Below are 27,334 nucleotides of genomic sequence, written 5' to 3'. Positions count from 1 at the left end.
GCCTCAAGAAAAGCCAGAAAAGTGACATTGAACTAAAGTTTGTGCAACTTTAATGACAAATTTTACTTATAACTTGATGGGATAAATTTTGTGATTAATAAAACATTTTTTTCGTTTAATTTTCTTCTTTTTCTTTTTTTTAAGGAGGGGGGGGGGGCGCAATTTTCTTTTCTTGCCCGAAGCGCAAAATTGGCTCGGTACGGCCCTGTATATATATATACATGTACATATATATATATGTAAATATATATATATATATATAATATATATATATATATATATATATGTATGTATATATATATATTTATATATATATATATATATATATATATATATATATATATATATATATATATATATATATATATATATATATATATATATATATATGTATACATATAACCTTCCTCTTTAAACAGAAAATGTAGGGCAAGTTTTGCGACATCGGTTAGGAAGGATGCGGGAACTTCCTATTAAATGCTCTTCCGCGGTGCTCTGTGATAACACCGTAAGGACTTCTTGGGGCACCTAAATTTTAAAAAAAATAAATTAAAAAATGATAGACTAAAGATAAAATATTGTGCGTAACGTTTCAACCTTCCATCGTTTTTCAAATTCCTAAACAAAGGAATAATTTTAGTAGAGCGATGTTGCACTCTTTCTAAAACTTCAATATCAATAATTTTTTTTATATTACTTTGTACTATTTTATATCCCTGAAATTTTAAACTGCTAGGTTATATCTGCTATATTCTATATTATATCTCAAATCATATATATGCTGCCAGAATAGTTTGTAAAGTTTATTGAATTTATAATTTTTTTTGGACTTGTAACATTTTTTGGACGAATACAATTTCACTATGAGTCAGTAGATGTTTCAAATTTTTTTTGAATTGAATATTTTGTATATATGTAAAACAAGCTATGTTTTGTTAATGCAAGTTAATAAATAATGATATTGGATAAGTATTGAGTGTAAGTGCAGTGTAGTATAACTATTATTAGATTTTGTTAATCAGACAGAAATTGATTTCTTAAAATAAAAAAACAGTTGGGAAATCGATGTTAGGCAGCTGAGATAATTAAGGTCTCTTCCCCCTCCTCTTCCTCCTTCTCCTCCTGGAACTTCTCCACGCAACGCCACTGATTATGCCTTTATTATTTTAAATTAGGTCATTTAATTTTCCACGGTTACCCTAACATGTTACATATTAGAAATGATTGAATTTTTCTCATAAACAGCAAGGATTATTAAATAAAAAATTGTTTATATAAATATATTAAATATTTGTATATATATATATATATATATATATATATATATATATATATATATATATATATATATATATATATATATATATATATATGTATGCTATATGTATTTTTTTAAGTATATTTTGTGATGCATAACCCCCAAGAAGTTTTTTTTGTAAAGTCTTGGTATAACATTAAAAATGTCGTTAAAACCAAATAATTAAAAGCAGTTGTTATTATATTTTAATAATAAATCGCATATTTAAAAACTAAAATTAATAAATAAATTGAATTTTTATGACGCAAAAAGACAAAATGAAGCAATAATGAGAGAAAAAAGAAATCACTCAAAAACCGCTATAAATCTAGTGACCAGCTAGCATCTAGCGAGCTATTCGCTAGCTCATTTCCCACCGGGTTTTTTCTAAAGATCAATTCTACGATGTTTACTCTTTGGACTTCATTTTCGCAGAAGGTTCTTGCAAAAGAGGCTCGGCACAACCATTATAATTTTAAGTGAGTTTGAATTTTAACTAGAATTGGAGTTAAACGTTTTTACCAAAAACTAAGCTTCCTTTAAAATATTTAACTCTTATTCGTGTTGCAATATTAAAAATAGTTCTGCGGTAGTTTACATCTCATTGTAGGTAGAATCAATGAAAGTTTTAAATTGTGTGTATGAGTATACTCCCCACATGAAGTTGCTATTAGAATCTGGTGGATAATTATCAATTTCAAGTAAAAAAGAAACATTTTTCAAATTGTGACTTTTTCTTCAAATTGCGTTATACAGATTTTGCAAATTTTTTCACCAATTGCGTTATACATAGGGCATCTTTATTATTGCTGCAGGAAACGGATGATATTGGAATTGTGTTTCGTTTCTTAGTTAAAAATGTTACTTTTATTTTTGGTTCAAGAGTTGTAAAAGTATTTATTTATTTCTAGACTAGGTTTTTGGAAAGGATTATTTTTGTATTTTGTCATTTTATTATTTTTAAAATATGGTGCTTGATACCTTGAGTTATTTTATGTTGTATTTAACAGTATGGACACAAAGAATTTATATTTTCATTTCATCAGTAGAATCATATATATATATATATATATATATATATATATATATATATATATATATATATATATATATATATATATATATATATATATGTGTGTGTGTGTATATGTATATATATATCAGGAGTGTACTTTACTCTGTGTCAAGAGTGTACTTTACTCTATTTTTATAAAAGAGAAATTACGGTCTTAGGGCAAAATGCTGTGCTCTCTGATTAGGAAAATTTTCGTTAATCCTTTTTAATCCACTAATGGTAAGTAAGTGCCATAAAAAGTTTGGTAAAGCAATAATTTTTATTTTGCCTCCAAATTTAATGGCAAAAAAGTTGAGTTCTTTATACTCTTGAGGAATGATAGACAGGTATTCCTTAAGAAAAAAGCAAGTTTCTTTTAGAGCCTTTTTACCCTGTTTCTTTTTGTTAAGATATAGTGTTGTATGATTCCTCTTCAGATCACGAATAGAAAACAGATTAACCGTTATCTGCCTTAGGCAAAATAGCTCTTGCATAGATATGATGAATATAGTGAATAATCATACATTATTTTCACGTTCAAATTTTTACTTAAACGATATCTTTCCTTACTGCTATTAATGCCGGATCCCAAAAATTAGGGTATCAGTGGGGCCCCCGATTTTTAACGTTTATATTATTTTTTTTATTATATATGACTTGACATTCTAAATTAACTTTATTAATTTCTAAGAAAATTAATTTTGATAATTTCTAATCAAATTAATACCATTAATTTTTTATGTAATTAAAAATAAAAACTCTAAACTTTTTAAAAAAAGTTCGAACTAGAACACGTTCGAACTGTATTGAAAAAAAGTTCGAACAACTTTTATCTTTTTTTACTGACTTGAAAAAGTGAAATAAACGGACACAAATTAAATGCTAAACTGCTTAATTATTTATCAAGAAATGCAAATTGACATTTTGATTTGAATTTTTTATTCTATTTGAGAACAAATAATATCACTTAAATTAATAGTTGTTTTTCTTTTTTGTTTTTTTATATTTATTGGTAAATATGTATTAAATATTTTATATATTTTTTGAAATATTAGTTTTTTACTTCTTTTTTTTTTTTACCACTAAAAAATTATAAATTAAGATAACAATTATTTTTGCATCAATTGGCAATAATGTACAGAAAATATCGAAGCGGAATTTTAAAACGCAAACTAAAAAAAAAAATGTGACAGACAACAAACGACATTTAAAAAAATCCCAAAATTGATTAATTTTTTTCGATCTCCTGATAAAGCATTAGAGGAGAATAAATGTTTGTCAACTGAATCAAACCCAACTGCAGAAAGTTCACTATTGCAGAACATAACAGATAATTCTTCAATGAACAATGTATTGTGTTATCCAATTCAACAGCGCAGCAAGAAAGTGTGTCATATGGCAATGTAAGAATACCTTGGAATTTAGAGGAAGGAATAAATAAATAAATTTATGGTTATTATTGTTATTACCATTATTATTATTTCTTTCGTTATTGTTGTTGTTATTATTATTGTTATTATATTTGTTATGAGTAATAGTATTAAACGCATTATTATCTTTAATCGTTAACTTAAGCTGCACCGTTGTTTTTTGTTTTAGTCCAGTTTGTTAAATGTTAATCTGACCCAGCACTGTGATCGGGTTTGAACGAAGCACAGCGCTACTGGATCTCTATAAAAGAAATTCCTGATTAAAATGTTGAAGACTAAAGTTTGGAAAAATCTAAAAACGTAACAAACACCAAAATAAGGTGCTCTCTTATCTATTTTTCTTGTAAGTTGAAAAATGGTAAAATTCGAAAGAGTGGCTTATTTATTCACCATACACAGGAAAAATTATTTGTTTCCTCTGCTTGCTTTTTTTTTTTTTTCTTTTCCAAAGCGAAGATGTTTAAAAAAAATTGTAAAAATTTTAATAGTAAAAATATTAAAAATTTTGTAAAAGGAACTTACGTCGAAAATGCGGAAAACAAATTAGGTCTTTTTTTTTCTTTATTTTCTTTTATATCTTAAATTGTAATCGTTTGCTTTATTCTAGAAACAAACAAAAACTAACTTCAAAATTATTTATTTGAAAAACTATTGAAGCAGAGGGGCAAACGCTACTGCTGCCCCCTCCTCCGGTTGCTACCAACCTGTATATATATATATATAATATATATATATATATATATATATATATATATATATATATATATATATATATATATATATATATATATATAATATATATATATATATATATATATATATATATATATATATATATATATATATATATATATATGTATATATATATATATATATATATATATGTATATATATATATATATATATATATATATATATATATATATACATATATATATATATATATGTTTATATATATATATGTAAATATATATGCATATATATATATATATATATATATATATATATATATATATATATATATATATATATATATATATATATATATATATATATATATATATATATATATATATGTATATAATAATCACTAAGCCATCTTAAAACAAAGTATATTTACGATTATTTATAACTGAGTCAAAAATAAATAATAAAAAAAAAATGAATTCAAAAAATAATAATAATTTTTAAAATGCTTTGAAATTTTTTCAAATTAAATATTTTAAATCGGATGAAGAATCCAATCAAGACATAAATTACTTTAGCAAAAATAATTTGTTTGACCTTGTATCTCGTAATTTCAAACAAATAAAGTTAGTAACTTTATAAGAGTGGATAAGGAAAGTGATTATTTTAATGTCACTTACGTGAATATTAGAAGTTTAAAAAATAATTTAAAAAATTTTTTAAATTTTATTTACAAAGCCATCAATTGTTTTAACGTGATTTGCGTAACCGAAACTTGGTGTTCTAAGGGGTTATTTATATGGGTCGGGCTGGCTCTGTTAGCTGGGCTGTCTCTTTTCGGTAGGATGAATATTGTTACTAAGTTTATATGGATTTTTTTTAGCCTGCTAAACTGGTATCAAATATTTATTTACATCACGTGCCCAGTTTAAAAAGCTGAAAAATGGATTCCTTACCATAACATAAACAAATTCTTACCTTTACAACATTAAAAACTATCAATATACAAGCTGTTAATATTTAAATTATATTTTACAAATTACAATGGCTGTTAAAAAAAAAGGGATTATATTCAGTTAATAATTCTCGATTCATTGAGTTCGTCGTATGTTAAGAAGATTAAGAAAAAAACAGGAAAAAAAAAGCTGCTAATTCTATTTTGGACGCACCGATTTGTGGTGGCAAAATCTCATATTAAACATTACACCTGGAGAACCTTATGAAAAAACTTTCGATTAGATAAAAATTCTTTTTTTGAACTTGTCTTCCTTCTTGAACCTTATATATCTCCAGATTCTTAGTCACCAAATAATAAAATAATCATACCAGATAAAAAACCTGCTATAACGCTTTACTCTTTAAAAGACAGTAGTACATTGAACATGACAGCAAACACTTTTGGAATTGCAGTTTGTACTACTTCAGCAATTATTTTTGAAGTTTGTAATGCTATAGTAAAGTATATAGGACCAAGGTTTGTTTATTTACCGCAAAATAAACAGCAAATGAGAGAAAAAATATTTCAGTTTGAGTCAAAATTTGGAATAATTCAAGCCTTTGGTTGTATTGAAGGAACTCACATTCCCATTGTTTGTCCAACTAATCATTCTAAGGATTATTTTTGTTACAAACAATATTATTCATTACAGGTTCAAGCAGTTTGTGATTACAAAGGCAGCTTTTTGGATGTTGAATGTATGTGGCCTGGTAGAGTGCATGACGCTAAAGTGTTTTCAAATTCTTCTATTAATACTAATTTGAGATGTTCAAGACTTCCAGGAAGTTTTAAAACTCTTACTAAGAAAAAAATAAAAGTTCCATGCTACCTAATTAGAGATCCTGCATATCCACTACTTCCACATTGTATGAAAGAATAAAGTACATGCAAGAAAAATGAAGAAGTCATTTTTAACAGTATGTTAAGGACTGTACGCATCCCTATAGAATGTGCTTTTGGTTGACTTAAAGCACATTGGAAAAATTTGACCAAAAAAATGGATTTAAAACTTGAAACAGTCCCAACAGTAACTTATACATGTTTTATTTTACATTACTTTTGTGAACGACACATTATCTGGATTGATGAAAAGTTAGTAAAAATACAAGTTGAGGTAATAAATGAAAAAAATTTTAGAAATTAGCAAGATCCAATTTGTCTTGTATTGACGGTGTATGTGAAGTTATTCGCAAAGCATTAAATGAGTACATTAATGAAAATTATACTCAAAAGCCAACTGTTTACACAGAATATAACCAAATATAACAAAAAAAAATACTCATTTTTTAATAAAATAAAAAGTTATTTATATTTTTGTTGCAGTTTTATTATGATTTTCGGTTGGACAAGTTGAACATGTTTAAAAAAAATTAAATTTATTATTGCAATAAAACAGTGAATTTAATTAAAACTCAGCTATAATAAGCTTTTCACAACTTTATTTGAAAATCTTATTAAAAGAGTTTCTTAAAGATTTTTAGCCATTAAAAAATGTATCCATGACTTAAGACTTTTTAATAACATAAATACTTAGATGTCTAATAAAATTTGTCTAATAAAATGTCTAATAAATTTCAACTACTTAAGCTTGTTTTCTTGTATCGTCAATTAAATTTTTTTTGGTTATCGTTTATTCTAAATCCAAATAGGTTGAAAAGCATTATTGTTTTAATAAATAAAATGCTGAGGTGTAAGAGTTTGAATTGCAGATGTTTGTTGTTGGGAGATCAGTGTTCTGGAAAGTAATTTCATAAAGGAACACAAACCCTTGCTTAGGTCACTCATTGATTTACAAATGCCTTTTATGCAATCAGAAAAAGATTAATTGGATTCTATTATTGCTTTAGTTAGATCTTTGCGAAGATCTCCATCACTTTTCGTTTCATTTAACAAAAAATTCTCTGTGCTGCTGAAAGATTTTTTTCATTTTTTTTTTTATTGTCAATATGCTTTGGAACTACAGATGTTTTTCTTTTTTTTTTCTTTTAATTCATTTTCGTTATCGCTACAGTCCAAAATATCTGTGATAACACTTTTAATATTATTTAAAGTTAATTTTTCAATACTTGAAACACCAAATGGTAATGGCTTACTATTAGCTGAACCACCCCATATTAAGACAAGATTATCATAGCGCTCAAAAATATTTTTCCCACTGCCACTTCCTGACCCAGACACTATAGTTTTAAAAAATCCTTGTCTAATTTATAAGGTTTTTTCCTGGAATCTTTTTTTTCCTCAAAACTCTGTCTTATGGATAGTTGTTTAAAATTTAACAGTAAATTTGGAATGTCTGATCCTGAACCAAACAAGTTTATATTGACATATTTATTTGCCATATCTTTTCTGATACAAGAATAGTGTGCTTGTTTATCAGCGTCAAATTCTAAATTTTTAAACATCATAGAGCATTATATCCCTGTATAGACTCTATTAAACCTTCTACTATTTTTGCACTCCATTTAAAATGCTTGTTTAAACTTCCAGAAGCTTTTTTAGGTTTATTTTCATATTCGTCAGAATGTTTGCTTTAACTTCAAAAGACATCATTCGCTTTTTTATTTTCTTGAGAATTTAATTCTTGTATTACAACTTCGTCAGAATGATTGCTTAAACTTTCACAAGCTTTATTTGTTCCATTAGTTTCTTTTTAATTAAATTCGAACATTTCACTTTTGTCAGATATTTTTTAAGTTTATTAAATAAATAAAAAAAGACGCATGCGTAATATGAAGAAAACTGCCTCGCGTTGGTCGGATCAAACTCTAAACAAGTGAGATCACAGTTATCTGGGCTAGCCCGTTTGTCACGTAAAGAAGTTTAATTTTTATAAGTAAATCTTAAAGCTTTCGAGATCTCGTTTAAACGAGCCAACTTGGCTAAACGGCCTAGTCCGGTTCATATAAACAGCCCCTAAAAAAGATTTTGAATCAAACTCTTATCTCTCTCTTTTAGGTTTTTAAACAGATCGAAACAATAATAAGCGCGGAGGAGGAATACTTTTTCATTTGAAAGAAAACATTCTCTAAAAAGTTAGAAGCGAAATTCGCGTTTCTGATACGGATCAAGAAATCTTAATAATGGAACTAATAAACAAAAATTCTGAAAAATATTTTAATCAGCTGTTGCTATAAACCTCCAACTGGAAGAAAAGAAGATCTTGGTAAATTTTCGAAAAACAATCTAATAGAAAAAACTAGTTAAGAGAAAAAAAAAAGTTATATATTGTTATATATTAAAATTATTATACTTTTTAATTATACTTTAAACAATAAAATATAAATTTATGCAATTAAACTTTGAATAAGCTACAAGCACTCAATAACTTTAAAATAATATGAATATATGATAGTAAAATTTATTAAAAAGTCACCATTTAAATAATAAATATATAAAAATACGATAGTTAAAATTTATTAGAGAGTCACCATATAATTAATAGAGAATTATATATACTTTTTCATACACCCATAATCTATAATCTTTAAAATTCTTTCTAGACACTTGTCTAACTTTGCATAAATCTATTACTTATCATATATTTTAGTACTTGTTTTCTTAGGCTGACAGGTCCAGTTTACATATCGAGTAAGCAGACCTTGTCCGATTGTTTCGGATAAATATGATACCTAACTTCTATTATCTCTCAGGTCGGGGGTAAACGTGTAACGTATTCATAGGCAAGATATATATAAATACACTTATTTTTAAATCTGTACTGAACATCTGTCCAATTTCTATATTTAATTCTTTACTAATACTAACTCTTATATAATCCTATCTTTGCTACTTTCTGAGGCTTCCACGGCCACACGTGTTCCATTATAGTGATTACACTTTTTTGTGTAATTGCGAAATATAACCAACTTAAAAAAGTATATATAAAAGTTATATATTGGGTGATTTCAACCTAGATTGTTTTGAGTAAAGGGAAAACAAAATATAAAAATATTTTATAACAATTTATTTGAAGTGGGAACCATACCAACAATAGGTGGACCGAATAGAATTAAAAATCATTCGTCGACTTTAAGTGATAATATATTAACCTCAGACTATTTTAATAAATCTCAAAATAAAAGGAATTACAAAGGCTGATGTTTCTTATCATTTTCCAAATTTTTTTTATAATAAATCAGATTATTAAATAAAAAACGAGGATAGAATGGCAATAAAAAGCGATTTATTAACAATGGTAATTTAAAATCATTCAAAGATTAAATTTTACAGCAGGACTGAAATCAGATTAACATAAATAATAACATAAACATTTATAAAGCACTTTTAAAACTTTCTTTAAAATCTATATCGCTAATTTTTTAATATGTGAAATAATTATCAAGGCCTTAGACATATTATCTCCTTGGATAAGGGACTAAAAAAGTCTTCATAACTATAACAAAACTGTATAATAAATATTTAAAAACGAAATCCGAAAAACATAAACAAAATTAAAAAAACTACAAAAATCTAATTGAAAAACTCCGCAAAAATGCAAAAAAAAATTATTATTCTTAATAAAAAATTGCTTATGCAGCACAAACATAACGTAAAACGCGTCTGGAAATCAATGAAATAAATTACAAGAAAGCAAAAAGTAATTTCAACCTCTCTGCCACTTGCAAATAAAATTGAAAATAAAAAATTTAATTATACTAATAAAATTGCGACTAAGTTTAACAAATTCTTTGTCGCATTAGGAGCAAATTTATCAAACAAAACCCCGTTTAACAAGTTTTATATTAACAGAGGAACTTCAAACATCAAACTTCAAACCTTCAAACATCAAAACATCAAAAACCATCAAACCTTCAAACATCAAAACCTCTTTAAATTTTACAAACCTAACGCTCGAGAAACTTGATATAGCTTTTAGATCGTTAAAAAGAAATAAATCAGTAGAACCTGACGATATAAATGGAAATATTGTGATAGACTTTCATGAGATCATGAAAGATATTCTTTACAAAATCTTTAAAGCATCCATTAAATAAAGTTCTTTCCCAGACTTTCTGAATATAGCAAAAGTAATAACTATTTTTAAGACAGGAGATCCGACTAATATAACAAATTACAGATCTATTTCTGTTCTTCCAATTTTTCCAAAAATGTTAGAAAGAATAATGTAACAGAGTGTACACACACCTAATTACCAATAAACTCCATTATGAAAATCAGTTCGGTTTTAAAAAAACAACTCAACCGAACAACTTTTTTTTCAATTAACAAGTTGTATTAACGAGCCTTTCAAAAATCTAAAATTTACACATGGCGTTTTACACATTGTCTTGTCAAAAGGTTTTGACACGATTAAACATAATTTTTCGCTTAAAAAATTCGAATACTATGGCATAGCAGGTAAAACTCTAAGTTGGTTTAGAAGTTATCACTCCAACCAAAAGTAATTTGTTTTTAACAAAGATTCCCAATTTCAAACGTTAATAAACCTAATATATGGTGTCCCACAAGGATACATACTTGAACTACTTCTTTCATTATATATATAAATGATCTTAACAAATTTGTTTATACTTAAATAGTCATCAAGTGCAGCTATCACCATTAGTTAAAATAACTGATTTTGACTGCATTAAAAGTTTTATTTTAGATTATAATCTAATTTGTTTAAAATTTTGTCCAAGAATATATGTTTTAAATGCACTTTTTTGAATGGTAAACTCCATTCAGACTTTTGCAAGGCAACTACGATCTTTAGAAGATTTTTTATTTTGAAAAGCAACAGAATTTTTGGGAGTTTTTACTATATTTAGGTTTTATTGCTTTAAAAAATATTGTTTCAAACCCAATATATGAACTTTTTTTAACATTTAGCATTGCAATGCGTATTTTATTATCTGAAAATGACAAATTTCGCAACTACTACGTGGGTGGTCTGAAAAGTTTCCGACCTCGACGTGAAGATGGTAGCATTCTAAATAAAAACAAGTGAATTTTGTTTGTTCATATGTTGATAATTATTCACCAAAGTTTCAGCCATTTTGAACGCGTAGTTGTTATGTAACAGTCGTTTGAGTGAGTTGATGTGAGTAATTCTGTGAAAATGGACAAAATCGAGTATCGTGCTGTCATTAAATATTTATTTATTTTTTAATTCTGTGTATGGGGACTCTGCACCATAATTTACCACAGTGAAATTTTGGGCAGCTGAATTCAAGCGTAACCATCAGAGCTTTGGAGACGATGAACGTTCCGGACGTCCAAAAACTGCAATTACTGATGAAAACATTGTTAAAGTCTTTAAAGTGGTAGACGATCATCGAATTAAAGTGAGAGAGATAACAATAATAACTGTAGATAAAACTTGGATACATCATTATACGCCCGAAACAAAAATACAGTCCAAACAGTGGGTTGCAAATGGGGAACTGGCTCAAAAAAAGGCAAAAACTGTTTTCTCGGCTAGAAAAGTGATGGCAACAGAGATTATGAACATATCAAAAGAACGTGTTTGTCATATATTACATGAAAATTTAGGAATGAGAAAGCTGTCCGTGCGTTGGATGCCGCATTTGCTCACGTTGGATCAAAATCGTGTTCGAATAAACATTTCCAACGCTCTGTTGGCGCATTAAATCCGAGTTTTTGCAACTATTAATAACTGTAGATAAAACTTGGATACATCATTATACGCCCGAAACAAAAATACAGTCTAAACAGTGTGTTGCAAATGGGGAACTGGCTCAAAAAAAGGCAAAAACTGTTTTCTCGGCTGGAAAAGTGTTGGCAACTGTTTTTTAGGATAGTCGCGGAGTTATTTTAATCGATTATTTTCAAAAAGGAAAAACCATTACAGGAGCATACTACGTATTGTTGCTTGACAAGCTAAAGGAACAACTTTTGTTTCTTTAGGCCGCATTTGCAGAAAAAGAAAATCCTGTTTCACCAAGACAACGCACCGTCTCACACCTCAGCGGTTGCCATGGCGAAAATCCACGAACTACGGCTTGAACTGCTTGACCATCCGCCTTACTCACCAGATCTGGCCCCAAGTAACTTCTTTTTGTTCACTTATTTAAAAATTGCGCTCGGAGGTCAGAGATTTTCTTCAAACGAAGAGGCAATCATCTTCGTGAACAATTATTTTGCAGAGAAAATTGCGGAGTACTATTTGGACGGGTTACAGAGATTAGAGCATCACTGGGAAAAGTAGGTAGAGTTACAAGGAAATTATGTTGAAAAATAAAAAATAACATTTCGAAAAAATTTTAGTTTTTGTTTTTATCTTTGTTAGGTTAGAAACTTTTTAGACCACCCTCGTATCTTGACTATGCCCATAATTTGTTAGTATATTTTTGCAAAGGGATACGCTTTGTGTATACAATGTTTATTGCATTACACATAATTATGAAGATGTCAAAAACTTTGTTTGTTCTTCAAATAAGCTGTCTCCTTTTTCTTTCAAAAACTATATGCAAACATCGAAGAGGTATACAAAAAAACTCCGAAAGTCCTATAGTGCAACTAGCAAAACAACTTTTTGAGTTAGATAATTTAGTTTTTATGAAGAATTCCAAGACCCAGAGCAATAAAATAAGTACTCGTCTTTGTTTAAAAGTCCGATTGATTCTAAGGAACTAAATATTGAAATAGTAAACATGAATAAGATTCATTTTTGTTAGAAAATATTATGCAAGTCAAAACTTATCAAAAAACTGTTGTTTTACCCATTAAAAATGGTTTTATTTGTATGTCGTTAGTTTACGAATTTATATGATGTTATTCAAAACTGATCTTTGTTATAAAATAGATGTAATGTTTATTAGCATAACATTTTTATTTGTTTAATTGCTGATTTTTCTGCATTTTATTTAATGCATGAATAGTAACATGAAAATTGATTATATAAATTACTTTTTCCATTTCTCAATGTTTTTGTATAAATAATTTTTTGAGCAAGTTATTGGTTTTAAAAATATATATATTATAGTACAGGTGCTCTCACCTAACAAATTGTATATGTTTTATTTGGGATATGTGTTTAAAAGATTTAAGTAATATTACTTTATTAAAATCAAGAAGGTTTACCAAAACAAGTTACATAACCCACCATCCTTCAATTAGGAATGGTAAAGTATTGGTTTAATTAACATCCATGATTAATTAATTAGTTGAAAAATTTTTGATAGTTGCTTTTATATTAGCTTTTGTTTAGTAAAATATGGCAAGCAATATTTTGTTTAGTAAAATATGGCAAGCAATATTTTGTTTAGTAAAATATGGCAAGCAATATTTTGTTTAGTAAAATATGGCAAGCAATATTTTGTTTAGTAAAATATGGCAAGCAATATTTTGTTTAGTAAAATATGGCAAGCAATATTATCATTTTCGGTATATATTCATTTTAAAAGATATATAGATTTTTTATTGTAGAAGGAAATAGAGTTTTATTAAGGGTTTCGTGATAAGCTCATTACAATCTACTTGAAGATTGTAATGAATCTTCCTGTCCGTATTATACAATAAATAATATCATACGGCAAATAAAATAAATTACATATATATATATATATATATATATATATATATATATATATATATATATACATATATATATATATATATATACATATATATATACATATATATATATATATATATATATATATATATATATATATATATATATATATATATATGTATATATATATATATATATATATATATATATACGTAAATATATATATATATATATATATATATATATATATATATATATATATATATATATATATATATAGATATATATATATATACATATATATATATATATATACATATATATATATATATATATATATTTATATATATATATATATATATATATATATATATATATATACATTTATATATATGTATATATATATATATATATATATATATATACATATATATATATATATATATATATATAAATATATATATATATATACATATATATATATATATATGTATATATATATGTATATATATAGATATATACATATATATATATATATATATATATACATATATATATATATATATGTATATATATAGATATATACATATATATATATATACATATATATATATATATATATAGATATATATATATATATATATATATATATATATATATATTTATATATACATATATATATATATATATATATATATATATATATATACATATATATATATATATATATATATATATATACATATATATATATAGATATATACATATATATATATATATATATATATAATATATATATATATACATATATATATATATATATATATATATATATATATATACATATATATATATATATATATAGATATATACATATATATATATAGATATATACATATATATATATATATATATATATATATAAATATATATATATATATACATATATATATATATATATATATATATATATATATATATATATATACATATATATATACGTAATAGCGGACTGGGTATACTAACTATCGAGAAAACTTTTATAGAGAGGCCTTGGGCTCCTACATTGTATAATGCATTAAACTTTACATACAGAAATAGCAACAAAATGAGGGTTAGCTCAATATATTTCTTTGTCAATGCAACATTTATGCAAAAATCTGATTGTCATTGCATCTCAAATAACAAATATTTGTAAATAAAACGGCACACCATTAACCGCAAGATTTGTCAAATCAATAGCATTTAAGATATAGCTGAAGGGTCTTTTACAAAAAATAGGATAACACATTTCACAATAAAATTAGCAAGTAAATCCTATACACTCATCAGCATGAATTTTTTAAGAGGATCATAAAAAAATGTTGATCGCAGTCTAGTTTTTAAAATTTTCAATTTGCTTTAGCCCCTTTCATAGCTTATTGCGTAAACGAAAGAGTCAGTAAACAATTAAATAAAAAGCGAGGAATAAATTTGATAATGCTGAAGCTTGCCAGGAACATCTGTGAAAACCTCTGATAGAGTATAGCAGACAACTTTTACAGACTTTTGTCTTTCTGCATTTAATTAATGTATCAATTGAGGAGACTGCAATTAATTCATAATCTTCACCATCAGCCAAATGTTCCAAAGGCCATGGTAATCCTTTAAGAACATTTTTATGCAAAGTCGTTTGACATGCGAAAGCGTTTTCGTGAAGCATTTATAATTTTGAATGAATGTCAATAATTATGTTAGTAAAACTTCAGCATTATGACCAGTGATATCAACAATTAAACTTAAAGCTTGAACAGAGAACTTTTTTCTAAAAGTTATATGTTCAAATCTTCTAAGATTATTTTTTGAGCTTGACGAAAACCGCTCAGTGATGTTTTTCTTCAGTGTTTGTGGATTTGAGGGCCTTGTATCTTCACCTAATTTTCCAGGTATTTTTTTAATACATAATATCCCAATTTTTATACAATTGTGTACTAAACGTTACCTCAATATCGCTCTAATTTTTATTGTTGTAATTCCATGGCTAACAATTGCTCTTTGGTTGTCTGCACCATTTTTAAGCACTTAAAGAGTCAATGTGTCATAGTCTACAAGTACAAGTAAAGCAGACCACAAAAGACTGAACACTCAAAGAAGCAGAAGGCCGGTTATATGAGACTCAAACTTATAGCATTTATCCAGAAGCAAATTAACACCAAATGTTTCTTGCAAGTCACTGTTTGGTGAGTCTATGACTTAGTGCAACACTAGCATTATATTTTTGAAATATTTTGGTGGAGGAGTTTCATATTTTCCAAAAAGGTTTTTTAAAGCATCACCTATGCTTTACAACCTTTCATGTTTTGCAGGTCCAATCACTGATAGAGAGCAGACTTCTATCCAAACATTTATGGGTTTGCAAGAACTAGAAAAGAAGTTTACAGTTCTTTTTAAAAATGATTTGGTTCTAGACTGCGAAAATATTTTTAAAAATGTCCATTGCAGCAAGGTTTTATGTATGTGCATATTACCAGATGTAAACTAAGTTAGGAACAGAATCTTTAATGAACTTTGAAGCATGATAGCGGCGTTGTTAAAAGACTCTCCTGCAATAACTTCATTTTTCAGATTATTTGCTTTTGAGAACAAATTTAAAATTGGTGCAGTGTAGATCCTAACGAATCCTGATCTCAAAAAGACGCTTTTTTACATCCTCTTTGCAACATAGCGCAAAACAATAGTCTCTTTATCAGCAACAGATGTATCTTGTGTGCTATCTATCTGAACAGAAAACTTCTTGTCAATATATTTTACTGATAATTTTTCTTTAATTATAGATTCAATTGCTGAAAGAATGGTGTTTGCTGTAGTTTTTGACAAAATACTTGTCAGGTTTCCATTCCCTTTAAATTTTTTTGCGTCAAAGATATTTATCTTTTTTAAATGCCTTTACAACTTTGTTTTTATGAACAGTCAAATGTGCATCAACCTCAGTAGTAATGAAATGGTATCAAGAAAGTTTTCATGGTCTAGGGTCCTATCTTCTAAACAGATTTATTCCGATGTCCCCTGTAAGGCAAATATTGTTTTCCCAAATATTTTATAAAAGCTAATGTTTGTTTCAGAATTTCAATATTGTTTAGTACTTGCTATTTTCGGGTTGCAATCTTATTTCTTTTCAATAATGACCTCATATCATTTGAACCTCTTGCGCTAATACTGCCAAGCTATGAGTACTTGATGACCTATGTTCATCAATTCTTTGATATACATGTAAAAACTTTGCCAAGCCAGTTGTGAAGATTGAACCATTAGCAAATGCTAAACCAACGCTGCAATAAAGTTTAACTCATCACTTTTTATTTTTGTTGTTATCCACTGTCGTTTAACATATTTATTTTCAGTAAGACGTTGTTGATAAACGTGATTGGGATTATAAGGTAAATATTACTTGCTCGATTATAGAAAGTATATTGCTCTGTCGAATCTCTGCTTGAGATTCAACAGAGTGTTGGCTGTATGGAGTTGACGACGCTTCTATATAAACAATCTTAATAGCCGATACCATTTTGTGTGTCTATCTCTTTGAAATTCAATGAACTTGTCACTATACTAACTCCATGCGCTGTTTTAAACATTACGCGTTTTACGTATGCATACGCTATCTAAATTAAAAAAAACTGAATCTAATTGTGATTTATTTAAATATTATGCTTTTGGAAATTAAATCAAGAGTTGGTAGTGAAGCTTGCAGAGATTAGATTAACTAAATCAAGAGTTAGTTGTCAAACTTTCAGAAAAAGAGGATGATTTCAGGAAACTAAACATTGATGAAATGGCTGAACAGTTCATTAATAGTATTCAAGAAACCATACACAAAGTAGCGCAAACAAAATCCATTTTGAATAATAATAGGAATTCTACTATAAATAGAGCATTCTCGTTATTGAAAAACTTGATAACAATATTGAAAAACTATGATTTGTTATCAACTCGAAATTGATAACAAAACTGAAAAATCGTTGCTCACATAAAAACGTCGCATCATTATAGCGGAATGAATTAACTCAAAAAAATTTCTGAATCTAAATTTGACAAAATAGTAAGTGATATTAAAGTCGAAAAAATGTGTGTTGAAAAGTATACCCAATCATATATTTAAACTTGCTAGGAATAATTAATATATCTTTAAAAAAATTTTTGTACCTTAAACCTGGAAAATGGATCCACTATAAATCCAATGAAAAAATCTCTCTACTGAAACTGCAGTTCAGCTAGTCAGTTCAAAATGGAGGGCAGCAACTGATAGCGCTATGTTCATCATTACAGTTATGCTAGATTTGAAGAAAACATTTGAAACAATTAATAAAAAAACATTAACTGAAAAAAAATACTACATAGTGGAAGGATAAGTACTTCAATGGATTATAAGCTACTTAACAGGAAGAACTCAAAGAAAAAGAGTTCGTAACTAGTTATCATCTGAACTATATTCTGAAAAAAAGTACCCCAAGAATCAGGACTAGGGCCTCTGTTATTTATAGAATATTGTGCTTCAAAATTATTTGATGCAAATAAAAATTGATGACAATTGATTGAAAACATCAATGGATAGTTGGATTTGCTCCAAATAATTACTTTCTGAGCTTTCATTTGAGGAGTTTCATTTGAGGAGTTGCCATTTAAATTTATTTAAAAACAAAAAGTCTGCAGTTGATTAAATAAACGAAAACATAGTCTTAAAATGCTTTGAACAAATAAAAGATATTCTCTTTAAAGTTTTCAAAGCGTCAATACAACAAGGAGTTTTTCCTGATCAGTTTAAAATAGTCATGATAATCCCAAACTACAAAAAAGTAGACAGAACTTATATATGTAACTATCTCTATTTTATCAACGTTTTCAAAAATCTTAGAAAAAGTTATTTACGATAGATTATATCCTTATTTAAAGGAAATTAATTTTTTGTATCAAAATCAGTTTGGCTTTAAAATAAAATCCCCTGTAACAAAACTCCGTAGAGTTTATCAAACTTTTTCCGTTGTTATGTTACGGAAAAAATCCGTTTTCAATAAATTACGGTGTTTCGTCGTACTTTTAAGACTTTTGAAATCATAACATCAGGGCCTATTAAAATAACAGGCCGCCTCATCGCGCAACGGCTCAAAAAATGTTGAGGCTGATGTAGATAGCGGCAAAAGTTACTAAGAATAAGAATAAGTTGTATCCATATCAAGACTTAAAAATGCCCAGAAATGTTGTGTTACTGGTTGTAATTCTAACTATGACTCAGTAAAGAATAAGACAACTACTTTCAGATTACCAAGAGATCCTTAAGAGCGCCAGAGATGGATTAAAGCAATACCAAGAGAGAATATACCAGACAGTTATGACACAGTGGTTTGTGCACAACATTTTCCATCAAACTTCCAAGTTATTAAAGTAAAAGGAAGAGAAAGACCTCGAGATCCACCTAGTGTTTTTTTTTTTTTTTTCAATTTTTTTTTATTTTAGGTGCCTCAAGAAGTCCTAACGGTCTTGTCACAGAGTACCGCGGAAATGCATTTAACCAGGAAGTTCACGCCTCCTTTCTTACCGTGACGCGAAAATATGTCCAGAGCTCGTTTCGAACCTGGATCTCCTGCTTATAAAGCAAGCGTTCTTGCCACTGCGCCACGGCCGTGGCGCAGTGGTTATTTGAATTGTTATTGAATTGATTGGGTATTTGAATTATTACCCAAGAGTTTAGTGCGAACTCCTCCACCAGCAAAAAAAAAGAGCAACGAAAGCTGAAAGCTCTGTAAGATCAGTTAAAGAAGATGAACTTTCGAAATTCGTGGAGCCTGACAATATTGACTCATTTGAAATTTTTTGCAATTCGTTATCTCAAGGAAGACCTACTGATTCAATATTTTATTATACTTGTTTGAATAGATGTTGTATTCAATCAAAAGAGCATGAAAACAATACTGGTATTAATAAATTTTGTCTAATAGTATTTGTGACTTATCATATGAAGTCTATCATGCTGGAGTTAGATTCACTATTACCTCGTTAGTTAAAAATCGTATTCATAAGCTCAAATGTTGGTCACAAGTTCATGAGACATTACAATATTTGATATCTTTTGAAAAGTCAGAAAAGAAAGCCATTTTACTTCAGCAAGTTGAATGCATGAATAATATGTACTCAAGTAATATTCTTGAGCAAAAATATTCACCTGAAGTTATTATTCAAGCTTTTGAGTACTTTGCACGATCACGAAGCTTATATAATTAATTCAGAAATGATTTTCAAAAATGCTTTTAACGTATAACGTCCATCTGAAGAAATCCACTTGAAAGACCATTTACGAGATCCCATATCATCAGTTGACAATTTACGACTTAATGATTTAATTGAGTTTTCTGGAATTTTAAAGCCAACAATGATTCAAGGAAAGAAACTTAAAAGTATAACCATGGACACAAGCAATGCATTATATCAAACATGTAACGGTTTAGTTTAATTAAGTAAACATTTGTTAAACAATTCTCATATGCAAGTATTGCTCGGGAATTTCACAACAGATCCCATAGAAAGAACATTTGGAAAGCTTAGACAAAGTTGTGGGGGAACTTATTTTATAAATACACAACAAGTAATTGAAAAGTGGAATTTCAGCAAAACCAAGCTAGTTCTTCAGAAAGTTATTAACATTTCGAGTGCTGCTCTTTCATCTGGCCATGCCTGGGATAACTGTTTTCATAAACTTTCAGAGGATGAGTGTGAGATGTTTAATCATTTACATGAACTTTTAGATCAACTTCCATTTGATATTAAGTCATCCTTAGTTTACATAGCAGGATGTTTCTACAAAAGACAATGTAGAGAATGATGACACTTTTTTGCATTATTATACGCATGAAAATTTGACATCTGCCTTAGACCGTGGTAGCCTAAAAATACCCAACGATACATATTGTGAATGGGTATTGAGTTACATTTTGTTTAATTATGTTAGCACATTAAACTTTTGTAGATATACTAAGTCCTGTTTATTTATGGATATTGCATATACTTACGATTTCACCAAATTGCTAGAAACCATTGTCATATTCTTACAAATATTTTATTTAACAATTGTTACTATATGCATTCACCTGCGTCAGACAAGGAAACCAAAGTTAAAGTTTTAAAACTGTTATGTTAGCTTTTGTTTATAAGTATAATAAACAAAGTTTGCGTTTTAATTTTAGATAATATTTTGTTTAAAATTATGTAGTTTATATTTTACTTTTGAAATCTTGCTGTAAATATTTCAATGTACATAAATACATGAGGTTTTATTACCATTTATTAATGTCAGTTGTTTTTGAACTGCTTTTTTCAAAACTATCATTTCTGTTTTATAAACATTTTTGTAATAAAAATTAGACCTAGAGTAGACGTTATATTAAGTCTTCTAATCCTTAGTCTTTGATTTAATCAGATTGTACTTTTTGAGTAAGACTTTAATAATCAATATTGTTACATGATTTTTTAAATAGATATTTAAACTTTAGGAAAAAATTAATCTAATAGTTAAGAGCATCAAAACAATAAACATCGGCCTCCACATATTTCGGGCCGTTTCGGCCTCCACATTTTTCATGCTTCTGTCCGCATTTATAATAAAGAGAAGTTCCGTAAGTTAACATTACGGATTTTACTCGTTTTAGGATTCTTTAGTATAGCCTCTAATTTATAGAACGCCATTTTTCTTTTTCTTGAGGAGGAACTATACTGTGTAAAATGTTCTTTATTATCATGATTTATCTCATCAGTGTTTAATATTTTTAATTATTATAACATCTAAATTATCAGTGGATAATATTCTTTATTATTATTTTAGAGAAAAAATTATACAGTGTATAAATTCCAGTAAAACAAATACAAATACATTGAAATCTCAAATTTAAAATTATATACGTACGTATATAATTTAGATTTAGAGATTTCAATGTATTTATATTTGTTTTACTGGAACAAAAGTGCTATATGTTTTTGTAAAACTGCATTCACAAAAAGTTCACTTTAGTTTAGATTAAAATAGATTAAAAACGCTTTCGTATATTGATATAGATTTTTATTAAAGATAGGTATGTGTGAAAATTGTTTTCCTATATCATATTGGATATATATCGTTTTTGAACCCTTACTTATGCATTGAACTCTTTAAAGTTTATATTGTTTAGTGTTACGTTTTTATAGTATATAAAAGAAGCACCAAAAAAATATGAACTTTAAAAAATTCAAATAATAAGAAAATATTTTAAAGCATTGTAGATAAATAAAGCATTTACTAATTTTTACTAAAGTTTACTAATAAGTCATGTTTTATTTACAATTTTTATTATGACATAATATCGAGTTAGCGGTTGACAGTAAATGCATTTAAGATTTATATATATGTATGTATATATATATATATATATATATATATATATATATATATATATATATATATATATATATATATATATATATATATATATATGTATATAGATATTTATAAATATATAATTGCTCTGTTCTTTTAAGAACATTGAGCACTCTATTGTGTAGAATACTCTTTAAAGTTGTTTAAATATATATATATATATATATATATATATATATATATATATATATATATATATATAAATAACAATATATACATATATTTGAGCAACGTAATAGCAATAAATATGAAAATATTTTAATGAAAAACACAATATTTTTAAATCTTGACATGTTTCGTAGTTAGCATACTACATTTTCAAAAGATAAAATTACAATTTAAAACTCTGGATATAAATATAAAATTAAAATTTGAAGATATTACAGAGAAATATTAACAGGTAAATAGAATTGTTACAAACCATTAAAAATTATAATACAAATATGATACCGTAAAAAAGCAACAAAAAAAAAAAAAAAATTTCAAGTAAATAAAAAAAAAAAAAACTAGATTGACAAATTTATATTATAATGAACAGTTTCTTTATTTGAAGATGGGTTCTCCCATTTAATATGGAGTTCTTCTTTAATTTTTAATTTGTTTTGGTTAGGAGCATTATCAAAAAATTTAAAACAATTATAGATACTTAGATTTTTAGAACTAACAGATGAAATAAAATGCTTATAAACATTAAATTGTTTGTCACTTGTAAGATACTCAGAAATCCTTGTTGTTAGGTGTCTTGAGGTTTCTCCAATATAACTGGCATTACATCCAGCACAAGAAAATTTGTAAACAACATTGGTTTTGAGCAGCTTAGAAAGTGGATCTTTTATACATAAACTTTCACATTTTCAAATTTTCTTAATGAAATATCAAGCTCTTTAATTGCTAGTTCTTTTTCTAAATTTGCGTTTCTAATTTGTTTTCGTAAGATTAGTGAAGTTTCGCTTTTTTTCTGCTTCAATGCTTAGCTTGTCTGCATCTGTTTTAAAAACTTTGATGCAATTTGCAAAAAAAAAAATTCTGTGTCTTTATAATTACAAATTCTTCATCAATCAATATAAGTTTCTTGCTTACTTTGTCTACTTTTAACTGATCTTTATTTTCCTTTAAAACTAAATTGTACCCATTTTATGCTAACCTTCAGCTTTTTGAAAGATCGCTCGAAAACTTATGCTCTTGACTAACAATGTCATAAGAATTGATGCGGTCATAAACTATTTTTTTGGAAACAAGATATCATTCTTGTAGATTTTGAACTAACAACTGCTTGTTAACACTAAATTCTCGTTTTATCGCCTAATGGTCACATGTTATAACAAAAATAATAGCATAAACTTTCCACAATGCTGAGTACTTTTGAGTTTTAGTGCAAACAGACACCAAGAAATTTATCAACAAGATCAGTTAATTCATTAAAGGACTCAAATTTATTTATTATCATTTCAAACACATTCTGCACTAAAAAAACCATCAAATTGTTGTTTTGCATCATCTACATCATCAGTTAAACGACATTTTAATGCAGTTAACCTCTCAGCAAGACCTGTGAACTTCAGAGTGGATACTTTCTTGTTTAAACATTGCATTTGGAGACAAAGATGAAGCATTCCTTCCTAGAGAATACTTCAATGGGCATCTTTCTTGTAAACTTTGCAATTTCTCTTTCTAATTTCTCTTCTGGTTAACAATGAAGAGAACTTAGCATTTCAGTGCTGTTTCTATGTCAATTAGGTCTACTTCTAGTTGGTTATTTGATTTCTCTACTTTAATCTTTGGCAAACTAAATGCCGTTGCAGCTTTTTTTTAAACGTTTGGATTGAAAATCAAACTTTGCAATATGTTCTCTAAACTGCTCAATAAAAATGCCACCATAGGTCTGTCTGTTTGAAATGAAACTAGAAATCCTTTCAATTTTTTAGCAAGGTTATCAAAAAACTGCATTCGCAAAGGTACAAACTTGTCGAGATAATTATCTAAAAGTACATCATACATGTATGTATGTCTATGTATGTTTATATATATATATATATATATATATATATATATATATATATATATATATATATATATATATATATAATATATATATATATAAATATATATATATATTTTTTTTGCTGTCTGTAAGGCACCATGAACAATGTGCAAACTGCAATTCCCCATGATAACTATACTAGAATATTCATTTTCCTGTCCATTTTTAACTAGCATTTTCAAAACCTCCCAATTAACATTAGGACTATCCATTGATACTTGACTTTTTTCAAGATCAAGCATTTCTGTTGCCTTAATTAATTTGTCAAAAAAATTTTGTTAATTAGGGCGTCAATATATCTAGCTTTTACAACGCCGGAACTTTATGTAACTCGGAAATCCATTTGTTCATTTTTGAAGATAATATTCATACTCTTATCATATGACAAAACAAAAATTGGTGATGTTTTGACATTAGAGAAAAGCTGGTCTCGAATGATGCTAATAATAAGATAACCACATTTTGTTCTGCTTAATGCAAACCTTGATGCTATTGTGCTGTCAGAGAATATTTCATTTGAATATTTCATTTGAATTTAAGCACCATCTTAAGAACAATCTAACATGACTACACTCCATATTATTTCTGCCTGAGTAAGCTCCATATTATTTCTGCCTTGGTAACCAGAGCTTGAGATTGAAGATCTTGAAAAATAGTCTAAGGTGATTTATAGTTTAATCTATTTTTTTTTAAATAAGGAGAACTTTTATGTTGAACTTTTTATTACTGATTTATGAATTTTATAAACTTTTTATTACTGATAAAGCACAGCCAGTTAATTTGATACAAGCTTTCCAAAATTCAGGAAAACATATATTTAAATAAAAGTAAAAACTTAAATTAAAATAAAAAACTAAAAACCACCAGTAAAAAATATATCTGTTGCATTAAGTGTCTTTGCATTTAATTTATGCTTCTTACCAGTTGGATGAGAATCTAAGCAGATACTCCCATGTTAGAAATACCAATACCCGTTCTGCACCAACTTTTTTAGAACTTGAAATACAAAATTTTACCCAAGAAGAATACTTTTTGTTGCATATAGCCATTCTGTTTGAAAATGACAGTTCTTTGTCTTAGGCATTATATTAGTTAAATACTATATTTTTTAAATAAATATTAGATGTTAATAATACTGACAGTAGCAGTTAACAAAATTTTTTTTGCGTTTCAAAAAATTCATAATATTAAGTTCAGTACAAATCTATGCAATATTAATAATATTTCTGTAAAAGGTAAAAACATACTTCAAAAAAAGTAGTTCAATATTTCGTTTTTATATATAAAAACACCTAGCGCAATACTGTCCGCTATCTCTATGCCATCTTTCTAACTTCATCTGACTTTTTTTCTAGTATCTTTCTCTCTTCTAAAAATCACTTACTCTTGATCTGTGAAGTGAGTTTTGATGCCCTTTAGAGGGCTGAACTCGACTTTGTGGACCTTGTTATGTGGCCTCTATATGAAAATTAGCCGGAGCAAGATAAACGTATGGAAGAAGGGAAATATTAAATACAATAGAATGTTAGATGTATTTTTATTTTAACTTTTTTGTAGTGCAGTTTATTTAAAAAAGTTCTCTTAATTATTTTTCTCGTTATTCTGATCTATATATAATGTTTATTGATGTATTATATCCAGTCCAGATAGTTAAAATTATTGATGTGTTAAAATAAGTTAAAATTGTGGTTATTGACAAAGTTATCTGTAGAATAGAAATTTGATATTAATAATTTTTAAGTTGTTTATTTGTATTTATATATAATCTATATTATATTAATTATTTTGATTGTAACTTTTAGTAGGAAATCCAACTATCAAAAGCTTTCCTCGGGTTCATGCTTTGGTTCCGGTTTCAACCCAACTTTATATGAAACCAACCAAACGTTCCTACGTCTGAATCTTTTAGTGCAACGGTGGACAATGAAATCGATGTTTTTAAAAATCGCTAGGAAAAGCTGCCAGCTGAAATTATAGGTTTACTCCGCAAAAATGCTCCTCTTTTGCCAAAACACGAAAGCAAAATGATCAGAATCATATGTGTTCTTCAACTTTATCTACTTCTATCCTTTTCTTCTAAATCACTCATCCTGATCATCTGCAACTGTACGCTCTACATGCTTGCTCTACATATGATTTTTTAATATTTTCAACATCACTTTCTTATTTAATTTTTTTTTTACCGTAAATGATGATTTATTAATTTGATCAAATTATTCTGTAGATGTTTCGCAAAAAGAAATCTTGAAAAACAAAACAAAATAAAAACTTGTAAAAAACAGTATAACGGACCTGACCCGAAAGTTTTGAGTTTTGTAAGCAAAGTAGCGCTGTTTGAATGGACAGAGCAGCAATAGATCAAAAGATGTTTTGTTTATATTTACTATAACTGTTATAATATAAAACAACTATTATAATATTATAATATACTATAATTTGTTATAGTAAAAAATTATTTGTTTATATTTATTATAATTATTTCATTTACATATGAGGAGTCCATTTGGAAACGGGCTAAGTCCAAGTAAATTGAATTTGAGAAAACAAGTAAAAACTGAACCACTCATAGTTGTGCATCAACAGAAATTGATTTATTTTTTCAATTTATAGAAAAAATAACGTTAAGTGGTCTAATATTTAAATTGATATTAGATTTTACTGTATACACTGTGGAAATGGAATTAACTCAAAAAACTTATTTTTTTGACCTAGCGCGTTTTGCATATAGCTTATATGATAAAAGTAGATTTTTTTTAAATATTTTGCTTTTGGCTAAAAGTACTCAAAACTACTGAGTTTTGAGTACTTTTATTGAGTTTTTTTATGTTGTGTTTGTTGTGTAATATTTTATAATTTTTAATCATTGTCTAGTTCTATTAAGCATGTAATCATCCAATTCGTCCGTAAAATCT

The 27,334-nt window shown here is 27.0% G+C and overlaps 1 protein-coding gene across 1 annotated transcript; it reads left to right on the top strand.

The window, feature by feature from the left end:
- The first annotated feature begins 5,850 nt into the window (after positions 1-5,850).
- On the top strand, positions 5,851-6,345 carry LOC136074657 (putative nuclease HARBI1). The gene has a single exon (XM_065786996.1). The coding sequence runs from the start codon at positions 5,851-5,853 to the stop codon at positions 6,343-6,345; it is 495 nt and encodes a 164-aa protein (XP_065643068.1).
- Positions 6,346-27,334: the final 20,989 nt, after the last annotated feature.

The sequence above is a fragment of the Hydra vulgaris genome, chromosome 01 (genome assembly GCF_038396675.1).
Source record: "Hydra vulgaris chromosome 01, alternate assembly HydraT2T_AEP".
In the NCBI taxonomy this organism is placed as follows: Eukaryota; Metazoa; Cnidaria; class Hydrozoa; order Anthoathecata; family Hydridae; genus Hydra; species Hydra vulgaris.
Note: the sequence above shows the minus strand (reverse complement) of the source record. Positions and strands in the feature narration are given on the sequence as shown.